General features: G+C 50.2%; 1 protein-coding gene across 7 annotated transcripts in view; it reads right to left on the reverse strand.

The window, feature by feature from the left end:
* Positions 1-6,654: 6,654 nt before the first annotated feature.
* The window catches only part of DNMT3A (DNA methyltransferase 3 alpha), a 103,115-nt gene continuing 96,544 nt past the window's right edge, over positions 6,655-13,225 (reverse strand). For all 7 annotated transcript variants that reach the window (XM_032497153.1, XM_032497151.1, XM_032497152.1 and 4 more), the window contains one exon: positions 6,655-13,169. In XM_032497153.1, the coding sequence (XP_032353044.1) occupies positions 13,028-13,169 (142 nt within the window). In that variant the 3' untranslated portion in view covers positions 6,655-13,027. The remainder of the gene's footprint in view (positions 13,170-13,225) is intronic.

A 13,225-nucleotide genomic window follows, 5' to 3' on the forward strand; every position in this document is an offset into this window, starting at 1 on the left:
TGAAATTACACTTCAGACGTTTCGCTGGAAAACGGCCAGGTATGGACACCAGGCTGAACACAATCCCACCAGACTGTGTGCCCCTTCCAGGCAGAAGTGTGTCTCGGTCATAGGGGGACCCAGGTCGTCAGAGCAGATGAGGAGGCCGGGCCCCGCGCAGGTACGAAGGGACCTCCCTGCGCCCAAGGAAACCCCAGCGAGGAAAGGACAGCGCCGCTAGGGCAGCCGATGGAGGACGTGCGCGCATGCGCGCAGGGCGGAGGCCAACCCCTCCCCCAAGTCCCCAGGCTGTTGGGGGAGGCGGCCGGGACCCTCTGGAGGCAAAGCTGCCAGTCTGTTGTGAGACCCTGAGGACCACCCCCCCCCAATCCAGCCAAGCTGTGGATACCTGAGCACACCGCACCCTTTCCATCATACTCTTCTCTGCTGCTTTTCTCCTATGCTGTTTTTTGTTTGCTTTACAAAAATATATGTAAAAGAACGATGATTAGTGAAGGAACACGATAGACCTCTTGCTCACTTCAATATAGTTTGATAATTAGCACCCTCCAAAATAAAGACAAGAAAATAATCTAAATGTCCCCAGAGGATGGGTTAAATAAATCATGCTACGACAATGGGGTGGAATAGTATGTAGCCATTAAAAATGATGTTTTCAAAGAATATTTAGCATTGTGGGAAAATGTTCACAATAGAATGTTAACAGAAAAATAAAATCTGGCACACAGTGAGTTCTCAATAAATGTTAGTAATTACTACAAAACAGTATGTTAGTGAATAATACAGTTTTAAATTAGTAAAATGCGTATGTATCTAATGCAAAAGAAAAATAGAGAAACAAACTCCAACAGCAGTTATCTCTGGGAGGTGGGTTGATGAATGATTTTTTGCTTTTCCCCTTTTTTGGTTATTTAAAAATTTGGTTCAATCAGCATAACTTTAGGGCTGGAGGAGAAAAAGGATCGTGTTGTATTAATTTTTTAAAAAGCCCATGGTCCACTCTCTAGGGGTAGAGATAGAGGTTGCTCTGAGGGCACAGGTGACCCTTTCATTGGGCAGGTGCTGCTTCTAAGCAAGCCTGGAGGGTGGAAACAGTTTGGTGGGCTGGGATGTCAGACAGCACCTCTGTCCATCTTCTACCTGGGAAGTTACAGGGAGGTTTTTTGTGAGCCTCAATTTTCACATCTGTAAAATGGGCAAAATGACCTGGGTGCAAAGTCTTTGTGTGGAAATTAAATGAGATAATGCATGTAAAGGACCTGGCACAAAGCTGGACCCATGGGAATTTCAGTCACCGTTGGCAACTGCAGGGTGGGTTTCCTTGTATATAGTGGACTCAGTAATGAACATTGCTTCTCTTCTCGACATAACCTGGGCATTTATGCAGCTGAATTGCAACTAACAGAGGCCCCAGACTATTGGGAACAACTCCCTGAACCTGCTCAGCCCAGCAAGAGACTTCTGAGACTGTGAGGTCCCCACATGTGTCGGGCTGGGTGTTGTTACTCATTCTACAAACATGTACTGTGCTTCTGGGGATACAGTAAAGGACAAGACGGAGTCTGTGCTTATCCTCCTGGATTTCCATCTTAGTGAGGGAGACACAATAAATGAGTAAACAAAATGATTATCCATTGTGTATGATAAGAACCACAATGGAAACAAACAAGGGGCTGAACAGAAAATTAACAGGGAGGGGATCCAAATCTGATCCAGGGTAGCCTTTCTTGGGGAAGCAGTACCAGTGAAAGTGTCTGCACACAGTAGGAGCTACAAAATAGGAAATCTCTTACTGGGGTTCTCCTGTGCCCTGGTTTCCAGCTCCTGCATGCCCCCCCAACTCCAAAGAGCCAGCCCCCTGGGGTGGTGAATGGAGAAGGAGCAGGGAAGGGTGAGGGGCCATGCCTACACACCCTGGAGGAGGGAGCGGGGATCTGCCATAGAGACCTTCGGAGACCAGCCCAAGACATGTGAGAGGTGAAGTGGGGGCAGGTAACGGGCTGCAACCTGCAGCCTTGAAGTGTGTGCAGACGGGTTTCGAAATTCGGGTGTTGTCATTATGAGCCTTTTGATCATGGCAGAGTATGTGTCCTATCTGTAAAATGGAATAACAATACCTAGCACAGAGGGTTGTGAAGACAAATTAGTACAGAATGATTTCTGGTACATAGTGAGCACTCAATGCATGTTAGTGATAACAGTGATTATAATAACTACAGAATGGGCCCTGCGGATACTGCAGAGACAAGGACAAGTCCCTGCTCTTGCAGAGCTTTCATCATAGTGGGGAAGATAGACAATAAATAGGGAAGCCAAAATAATGAGTAAGAATTTCAGAGGGTGATAGCTATGAAGATAATGAAGAAAATAGGAAGGAGTGGGAACAAGACTTCTTGAGATAGAGAGAAGTTAGGGAGTGTTCCTCTGCACTGAGACCTGAATAAGGGGAAACAGACAAAGGAGGGAGATGATCAAGCTTTCCCAGTAGAGGGTGCAGCTTGTGCAAAGGCCCTGTGATGATAAAGAGCTTGGCATGTTCACAGAGAAGGCCAGTGTGGCTGGAGTGCCATCAGAGGCTGACGACTTCGGAGGCCAGAGTGAGAAGGGTTTGTTCTTGTTGCAAAATCAAAACTGATGGGTCTTTTTTTAAGGGTTTGATTTTTAATGAGATCATTCTGTGTATTGAATAGGCTGGAAGGGACAGAATCAGAGGCAACAAGACTTGTGGTATGATGGGGACAGAGGCCAGTTAGGGAAAAGATGACAGGGACTTGGGCTAAAGCTGCAGAAGTAAGATAGTGAAAGGTGGCTGAATAGAGGATCTAGTGAAAGGTGAGGCCTGTTAGAACAAGCTGTGACTTGGATGTAGGAAGTGAAAGAAAGGAGAAGACCCAAGGTTTTGACGCCAATTAAGTGCCATTACTAAGACGTAGAAGACTAGGAGCCAGCTGGGAGGAGACCAAGAATTCCGAGTGTTGACAGGTCACTTTCGAGGTGCCTGTTTAACCTCCAAGTTGGGGAAGGGGTTGAGCAGACAGTTGGATATGAGAACCTGGGCCTGAGAGAAGTCATTGGGTGGGATAAGGGGGATGTGGGAGCCTCAGACCCCTCGCACATGCAGAGAACAGGAAGAGGAAAGGGCTCAGTCCGGTGGGAAGACACGGAGTGTGATGTCAGGAGCCCTGGGAGAATGGGTTCCAGCTCCTGACAGGTCAGGGGAATGGGGTGGGGGTTGCTGGGGCGGGTGAAGGCCCCACCACCGCTGCCAGTGGGTGGAGGGGAACAGGGAGTGAGAAAGCAGAGCTGGCAAATGCTGGAGTGCTTTCAATGTTTGCTGTAAAATAGAGCAGAGAATTAGGGCATCTGGATGGGGGGCAGAGGACAGTGTGTGTGTGTGTATTTGAGGTGGATGAGGGGCCATTAAAGAAAAGGAGAAGACAGAGGGAACCATGGCAGGAGAAGAGGGCAGAGTGGGATTTGGAGCCGGGTGGAGGGAGGTGGTGGAGCAGGGCAGGGCAGCTCTCTCTGGAGACAGTCCAAAGGGGCAGGTGTGGGGAGAAGGACAGGGAGAGAACGAAGTCCTCACCCTGGGCCAGGCAAGATTTAGGTGATGGATAAGGCTCATGCCGCTGTTACAGGGGCCATGTCAGGGCCAGGCAAGGGATGGACACTACCTGAGAGCTGGGGGTATATTTCTCAATGCTGTTTTTTCCCTTTTCTCGGGCGGAGTCCAGACCTTGTGATTCCATCAGGATCAAAGCTTCCTGGAGGCTCTGGGCTCCCTCCCTCAACCAAAGTCCACCAACTTTGGCTAAAGCCTTGGGCTCAGGGGGGCCATGCGGTGGCGTGTCTCCAAAGGCAGGGACCCTCCCTGCCCTGGTGCTCACCGCTATCCCCACACCTGGGCTGGGGGTGGGGGCACCGGAGGCCACGGGCTTGATGAGAAGACAAAACCCAGGTTTCCAATGGGAAGACCCAAGCTTAAGCTAACCTGCCTGAGTTCACACAGGGTCCAGAACTGCAGGTTCTAAAATGGTGGCCTTTTTCTGACACAGTTCAGGGCACCTAGGACTTTGGGGTTGACGGGCAGGGGTTGGCAGTCTTGCTCTCTGAGATTTGAATCAACTCCGAAAATTGCTGTTTTAGTTGCCTACCTCTCAGAGGACTTGGCTCCCAAACCCCCAGGCACTTCTTCCCAACCCAGCCGCACACCCTCACAGGATGTGTGAGGGGAGGAAAAGGTACCACTGCAATGGGTGGGCCATGACCTTTTAAAATGTGCTGGAACTAAAGAGAAATGGAGCTTTGAGGGTGATGCCAGGAGACTGTCCTAGGGGAGCCCTGTCCCCTTGGATGTGACTTCCCTGTGCCCCCACCTCCAACACATACTTTCTTCCCCTCACTGCAACCCCTCCCCTAACACCCACACCCCCAGGAAGTATACCCACTGCCCACACCTGCACCTCTGGCCCTGCTGTATGCGGCTTTGGCTCCACAACCAGCCAGCCCCCAGGCAGCCTCTCCTTGCCCTCCCTCCTCTATTGCACTCCAAATCCACCGAGCTGAAGTTTTTAAGCCAAGAAAGTTTCTCTTGAACCAGTAAGCCTGGGCCCGGGGGTGTGTGTCATCTCCTCCCCCCCCCCCCGGAGCCCACCCCCCAGGGCAGTCCTAGTGGGCTGCGGATCCTCTCATTTCCCTACTACCTTGACCCCTGCCCAGCCCTGACTCTTCCCTGTCTCTCCCAACCACTCCACCATCAAATGTTTAAATCCAGGAACTTCACAGGATGGTTTTCATTAACGAGATGGCCCCAGTAGCTCCCTTCCATAAGCTCCGGCCAGAACCCCCACCCCAGCTCTGATGACACTGGGTGTTCAGCCTTGGCTTTCAGAGCCAGAGGGCACCAAAGACACCCTCCCATTTCTCCTTAGCCTGGGAGCTAGAGTCTCAGAGATTCCGTCTGGATTCTACCCCCAACCAGGCTCACTCCAGGTATGCACTCCAGGTGAACTAATTTTCAAAATTCAGGGACCAGTGCTGCTTCTACCTCTGGCTTCTTGATACAGATTTCTAGCTTCACACACACATAAAATGTCTTGAGTCTTTACTTTCCCACTGAGATGAACACATTTCTGAACTGGTAAACTAAAGATGCCATTTGTTTCCTTCTGAACTGAGAGCCTCAGAGCTGAAGTTCTGTCTGCCAACCTCTGGGAGGAAATCAGGCAAGTACATCAGGACCCGATCAAAATGTTCATCCACTTTGCCCCAGTAAGTAGTCATTTCTGGGAACGTATCTTAAGGAAAAAAATACGAAATATAGGGGGGAAAGCCAACACATAAAGATATTTATTGCAGCTCTATTTATAGCTAAAATAAAATGCATATATATAGAAACAAACATCCAACAAGAAAATGCCATGCAGCCATTTTTTTAAAAAAGAATTCTACATCAACACTGAAAAGTACTGAGAAAAAAGTAGGATAAAAGTTAAATATACATTTACAATTTTGTAAAGAAAATTAAAAGTGCCCATGGGGAAAAAAAAGAAGCCTGTTATTTTCTCCTTTTTCTCAAAATTTCCCCTTATAATTTCTTCCAAAGCTGCCAGCAAATTGATGTAGCCCTAAACCTCCCCCAAAGTCTAATGTACGAAAGAAGCCTTGAATAACCCTCCCTGAAGATAAAACACCATTGGCCGGACCCGCTTGGCACTTAGGAAGTGGAAACGTAGCGTGGAATGCCGGGGGGCTCAGAGAGGAGACGTGATGGGAAAAGCCCAACTCTTCTGTGTTTGGATCAGTCTCTTAGATGGGAGGACAGGGAACTAGTGACTTTCTGGCCAAGAATTACGAGGACAAAGGGGATGTGGTGTGTAAATGGGCTCTTTCAACCACAAGGCACCGTCCACTTGCAAGATGGTACCGAGGAGGGGCAGGTCAGCCAGCAGGCGGCAGACCTGGGGTTCGGAGGAGGGTTAGCAGTAGTTGTCCAGTGCCTCTAACTGACCAGGACTCCCCTGTCCTCAGGGTGGCACCTGCACTGCTGGTCAGGGGCGGAAAAGGGACTTCCTTTTGTGGAGCTGAAACAGGCCACCTTCTGCCACCTGGCCCCCTTCCGCCTGCCACATGGAACTACTTAGAATCGTCCCCGCCCTTTGGGCTCACCCTGTCACTGTCTGCAAACATCTATCAAGTCTCCCTTTTTTCGGCCAAATGCCTGGGTCCCTTGCACAGTCCAGGCTGCCCACCACCCTGCTGCTCTCCTCTGGATGTCCTTCTTGTGTTGGAGAAACCTCCCCCTACAGAGGGGAACTGTGCCCATAATGAAAGCCCTCTGGCTCGTCTGACACTGGCACCCAGCCCTCTCCTCTCTCCGCTCTACTCTGTACGTTTCTCTTGCTCAGCCCTGGACAGAATCTGCTTTTCCAGCAACCCTGCCGCACTCTGACTGATCTGTGAGTTTCAAGCCAACAAACCACCCTCCCACTTCACAGTCCCTGTTGAATGTTCAGGCAGGTGATGTCTTAAGGGAGGAACTGCGTTGTCTAGACCCGATCTGGGCACTTACCCCCTCTGAAGAAGGCTGCAGACAGTCATGTCAGGGGAAAGGAGACGCAAGACAAAAGGACATTATTACGGTGCTTTTTTCCGTTTTTCTTTTTGCACAAAAACAGTCCATTTATTCAAGTGTTCTCCAGCACAAGTACATTAGAAAGGAGCTTTATTATATTCTTCTGGGCACAAAAAAAAAAAAAATGTGATGAAGGCGGAACTGACAGACTTTCTACATCTGCTGTACGCATTGACCTCTTTATAATTATTTCATAAACAGCTATGTCACAAGCATCACTTACACAGAGATACAACAGAACACCGGGGCACAGGGGTGGGGACCCGCGCAGGGCCCTCTCGCACACGCCCCTCCCTGATGTCCCAGAACCAGACTGTGAAATGTACATTATTATTGTCAATAAATAGAGAAGCAACCCTAAAAAAAATACAGTGGTGAAAGGATGCTGGAACCAGGAAGGAAAAAAAACAAACAAACAAACAAACAAAAAAAAAACAACCCAGCAACAACAAAGAGAAGAGGAACTGAAGAGAAAGGAAAGAGGGCTGGGGAGGGAAGGGTCCGGGGAGTAAGTCCTGCATTTAGCTGCGTGGAATGTGCAGTAAAAGTGTTCTCCCGCCGGGGTCAAAGCGAAATCGTCTGTAACAGTAAAAGTTATTACCAAATCAGCTACGGAGTTTATTCTTCAGTATGAATACATGATTTCCCACAAATAAGTAAGCACCCGCTACTTCAATGCCTCAGCTAAAACACATGAAATCGCTCATTTAGTTTTCAAGTACAAAGTTAAAATGCCTTTTTAATAATAATATATCAGAGTAAAATAATAGTCTCTTTTAAACTCCACTACAAGAAAACAAAACAAACAGTCATTGTCCAGACAGCAGACTTAATTTAACAATATATATTTTTAATAAAATGTTTTAGCACCTTGTTGAGTCACCTCCTCCCTCTGCGTATTCTAAGGAATTTCGGCATTTTTGTGGTTGGTTGGATTCTAGGGCTGTGCAACCAAATCAGTCTGTGAAGTGAAATGGGACTCGGGTGATGCTTTCGGATCCCTGCTCATGTCCTCAAGCCGGGGCTGGAGGCCAGAGACTGGAGGTTGAGGAAGCCGCCCTCCCACGTCCCTTGCGGGGGAGAGATTGGGGGAGTTTTCCAGTTACTGGAGTTACAGGAGTCTGCGGGCATCCGTCTGGGCAATTTAGCCGGTCACTAGCCAAGGGACCTTCCATCCTTGTCCTCCCTGCTTTTGACCTGCTTGTTTCTCCCTCTCCCCAAACGCTACTGCCAAGAGTCAGCGGTGAGCAGGTGGTCACCAACCACAGCCCCACTCAGCTGGGTGGATCTCTGAAACAGGGACAGGAGGGGCTGCCCTCACTTCCCGAAGACCCCAGCCTTCCTTTACCAAAACGTAAAGATTTGAGAGCTTCTGCTACAACGGCGGAGTCCATCCTTGATAGAAATCTATCGTTTCCTCCAAACACTCGCGGTTAGTCCCTGTCTCAGCAGGGAACGGCCGGGAAGGCCATCCCAGCTCCACGCCATCCCTCCAGAGGTGGAAGAAAGGCTTCAGCTGCCTCCTGCCAGAGGGCAGGACAACTCCAGTGTCACCTCTAATCACAAGTGCTGGACACGTCCAGATGAGACCAAACCTGATGACCAGTTCAGATTCCTCCCCTCCTGGGATCGAAACGGGGCCTGGCTAGAAACCCAGTTCTCACCAGCACCTTGGCTTGGCTGCTACTTTGACCACAGGAAACGACCAGCCCTCATGGTGCCAGGCAGGCCCCATGGCCCTAACCATGCAAGCTTCCTGAAAACGACACCTCTGAACAACACCAGTGCCACAGCATCTCTGCACAAAGCGGAGCAGCAACAGGAATTCAAAACTGCCTTTGAGACCCACTTTATATATACTTGTATCATCAGAGAGACGAAGACTACCCATGGCAGTTTTCCCAAAGAACCTTCCCCAGATGGCTCTGCTGAGATGGTCCCTCCCTTGCTCCTGTTACAGACCTTCCCACGCTGGATATGGTGAGTTATCCCCATCAAGACGTCCCCAGAATTGCCGGCTAAGTGGCAAGTATGGGGAGCTGGTCCTCATTAGACAAGTTCAGTGTCCACCAGCCCACCACCTCCCTGCCGGGTCTGCCTGTCCCAATCTGCACCCTAGTGACTCACCAAAAACTCACACAGGCACCTTTGCCAGCCAGCCACTCCCAGGCCTGTCTCAAAAGCTAAGCAGTCCTGGATGCTCTTTTGGGAAGTTTGCTTCCTGGTAGGACGTTCAATAGCAGGAAGGTTCTGGGGTCTAGAAAGAAAAGCGGACAGTGCACACCCAGGCTGTCATCCACCAACTGCAAGACCGTCGTCACCCGCTGCCTCCCAGCCTACTGCTCTTCAGTCATTCGCTGGGGAAGGGGGTCAGCACCAGCCAGCTGGAGACTAGCTTCCTCCTCGGGCAGGTGACCCAGGGCTGTGCAACCCACCTGAGCCCCCGGCTACCTCCCCCAGACAAGAGCCACAGATCTCTTTGGCACCGAACTCCACTTGGCACCTGTAGGCAGATGGGGGCATCATCCTCAGGCCCTCATTCTCAGGGATTTGTAAATGGGCCTGCTCTTTAGAAAGAACGCCCCACTGGGAACACACTCCTGATTTTTCCCTAGGCCTTCTTGGTTTCTCCTGCCCCACTGCCTCTACCTTCAGCCTCACACACAGAATCTTCCACCTGAATCTTAGCACGATCTTGCCTCAGCCTGTTGAAGCACAGCTCCTTTTAGAAGGTGACCAGATTCCTGTCCCCAGAAGCCCCCCAGGGTTGGAAGTAGATTAAGAACACCCCAGCATGGCCACGCTGGCACATTCCCGAGGCCCCCTGCACCCTACCAAGTTCCACTGTGGGACCAAGCCCACGGGTGTGGCTGGAGGAAAAGCTGGTGATTGTTAACTCTCATCCCTACGAGGGTGCATCTGGTCCATTCTGGGGCCTAGTCAGGTTGCTGGACCTGGAGGAACGTGTATTAGTCAGCCAACAACCAGGCCTCCTCTGAGCAAGCTGGCAGACCCACACTGACCCCTCAGGCTTACCACATCCTTGGCTACCAAGTTTCTTCCCCACACCAACCCCCTGGGTGGAGCTTGGGCCACGGGGAAAGACAAACTCCTGCACACATGCAGTGGACAAAGGCCTAGGAGAGCCAGAAGAGCTGGGAGGTCTGTTTGCAGAGGAAGAGGCTCTGTCCTGACACTGGGGCTGGGAAGACCTTAGCGCTGGCCGGCAGGGGAGGGAGCACCTTGGACTGCCTGTGGCAGTCCTCCTCCCCCAGCCCTCCTAGAGTGGTGCCAGTGGGCTCCCCAGGAAGATGGAGCTGGGCTGGAGGAGGGGGCAGGGTGAGCACCACAATTAGGTACAGACTCCAACAAGGGAGGGGTAGCGGGATCCCCCAAGCTGCTCCAACCCTGGGGGGCCCACCGGCACCACCTGCCATCACAGCACTGAGCTGGCAGGAAGCAACTGGGTATGATCTTAAAAACCAATCTGACAAGGAAATGAGAAGCTTGGGATCTGGGACTAAGCCCCCTTAATAGGAGCAGGAGACCATGGCCACCAGCTGTGAACTTATTCCTGAGCAATGAGCAAGGGATTCAAAGCTTGGTTTAGTTTTGTCACAATTACCAATTTGATTTATTCAAAAGGTGAGGTTCACTGTCCCATTTCTTTTTCCAATGGAAGCCCCCTAGCCAAGACAGCCCTGGACATCAATTTCATTTTGGTCGGGGGAGAATAGGTAGGGGGAGTCGAGGGCGGACTTGACGGTGCCTAGGGTTGCAGGTCAGTGTCACAGGTTGCTAACAGAAGAATCTTGTGACATCACCAGGGGCAAAAGAGATAGAACGCTACCTGCTAGAGGAGAGCACCTGCTAAAAGAAAACCTCCTCCTTTTCCTGCCTTCAGCACCTAGCAACTTCTGGGATTGACAGTCTACCTGCAATCAGGGCAACAGAGGTAAAGAGCTGCAGGGCCGACTCCGCAAAGTCCTGGATCCTGGGGAGAATAGCGCTGGGAGCTCCCTGGCTGTGTCTGTGTATGTGTGCGTGTGTGTGTGCGTGTATGTGTGTGTGCACGCACACGCATCTGTTATGCATCGTAGAGAAACATGTTCCTGTGTGTGCGTGTGGGATTGATTGATTGGTGTGGGGCTTGTCTGCGGTGGGGTCCAAGACTCAGTATTCTGAGCCTCCTTCCCCCGCTCCCCACTCCATAATATTTCTTATACATAACCCTATCTATGTATTTATATAGTGCCTATCACCATAGGCCCTATCTTTCTAGGGATGCGAACGTGGGACCATGTGCTTGACAGCACACCTCCCAGCCCTGCCAGTCCCAGGAGGTGCCATTCCCCCCTCCCATTATAAAATATATATCTCTATATGCCACATATCTACACCCCATCTGTCCAGGCAGGCATCTGCCCGTTGGGCCCTCACCCTGGAGCCACCCACGCTGCCCTTGCCTACCGCCAACGTCAGGCTGCCTGCCTCAGTGGGAAGCGGAACCAAGTGTCGTGCACTTGGGGCTCCAGGTGCTGCTGACTCGAGGTAAGAGCACAGCTATCATCAGACCAAGTACTAGAAAAGAAATACACACCACTCCAATCACACACACGAGGAGAGAGACGGCCTGGTCCTCCCTCTAGCCCTGACACACGTGACTCGAGAGGAGGGAAGCAGAAGAGAAGAGGGACGCGTCCGGAAGGCCGGCCTTGGGGACTCCAGCTGTCCGCTGCGCCCGGTGGCCCACCTGGCCCGAGGGGTGGGGAGCCAGGGCACCAGGGCCACCACTAACTTAGAAGCACCCTGCTCCCCGCACCTTGGTTTGAAACCTAAAGGGAGGGGGGGTTGGGTTTTTGTTTTCTTAAAGAAAATCTGAAAACAAACATAATTATAACCAGAACCATAAGAATAATTATAACAAAAGGTGTCATCAGCCTCCCAGTATAAAACTGCAGCCTTTGGAGATGACCAAAAACATCACGTTCCAGGGGCCGGAAGCCGCCTTGTGCACAGAGGGTGGATGGTGGGGGCCTCATAAAAGAACACACAAAAAGCGACTTAGACAGGAAAGCACCAGTACGTTTTGTATGTTTTTTTATTTGCTCCAGGTGGGGTTTGAACTGTCACTTGCCCGCACTCTGGATTTTTTTCTGATCCCACCGCAAGGAGCCCTCGAATCGGCTAATGTGAGAAATTGGGAATGAAGACCCCTCATCCTGCCATCTTGCCGAGGGAGTCTCCTTTTCGAAAAAAAAATCAAAAGGTTATTGCGTGAGCCTGGATGGACCCCACACTCAGCTTTCCACGGTCCCGACCACTGAATCTCACCCCCTTTTTTGGCAGGGAGAAGCGGGAGCACGCTCTTCCCAAATTCCCCTCCTTCACCTGGTTAAACACCAAGGGGAAAAAAATACTCCACCATGGTCACCGTTCACCTCCAAGCTGTCTCCCTTTCTCCATCCTTGGTTAAAACCCTTTGCACATAAGGCAACGTGGAAGCTGATGTTTTTACTCATCTCGCTGTTGTAAAGCACCATTATGAAGTCGGGTTGTACAGTAGTTAACAGTACCTTTTATATATATATCTCATATCTATCATATATATATAAACTGTAAACAAGAGGTAACAGCGGCTTCTAGAAACTGATTTTCTTCAAGGTTTCCTGTGTGGTAGGCACCTGAATACTGTATAAAAGGGTCTTGTGTGGTGTTCTCGTCTCTCTGCTGCTAGTTGGGTTGTGTTTTGCATGACCAGGAATGGTGCTGGCAAGACAGCTCAGTGGCTGGGAGGGAACTCTGCCACCTGAGTGTCTATATTCTGTCCCCTGTTTGTGCTCCTATCTGATCAGGCTAGAGACAACAACAAAAAAAGATATATAGTAAAAAAAAAAAAAAAAAAAAAAAAAAATATCCAATATATAGATTTCTATAGAATTTCCTTTTTTCCTTCTCTCCCATCTTTCCTCTGCAAGGTATGGTTACTATTTTTTGTTACTGATTTTTTTTTTTTTTTTTGCTGCAATAAACCCTCTTGTTTCAGTCACAGCAAGAAACAAAAACCCAAACAAACAGAAAACCCCTCTGAAAAGAGTAGAAAACAAAAGGTTTGACCGAAAAAAAGGGGGTGGGGAGGGTGGGGGGGAGCATGGTTTTGTTTTTAAATAGGACTGAAGATTAACATTGAAAAATCAGGAGATGATGTCCAACCCTTTTTGCAAGGCAAAGCCCTCCGGAATATCCGCCTCTGTGGGTTTTTTTGTTGTTTTAAATTCCTTTTTCTCTTCTGGGTGCTGATACTTCTCTCCATCCTCATGTGTTTTGCTGTGTTTTGTTTGTTTGTTTGTTTGTTTAGCTTTGCGTCACTACCTCGGTTTGCCCTCATGTCCCTTACACACAAGCAAAATATTCCTTCAGCGGAGCGAAGAGGTGGCGGATGACCGGCACGCTCCACGACCGGCCCAGCAGTCTCTGCCTCGCCAAGCGGCTCATGTTGGAGACATCGGTATAGTGGACAGGGAAGCCAAACACCCTGGGGAGAAAAGGCAGAGGGCAGGGGTGAACGCTGGCCCCGGCGAATCCGCCGCA

This window comes from Camelus ferus, chromosome 15 (assembly GCF_009834535.1).
Source record: "Camelus ferus isolate YT-003-E chromosome 15, BCGSAC_Cfer_1.0, whole genome shotgun sequence".
In the NCBI taxonomy this organism is placed as follows: Eukaryota; Metazoa; Chordata; class Mammalia; order Artiodactyla; family Camelidae; genus Camelus; species Camelus ferus.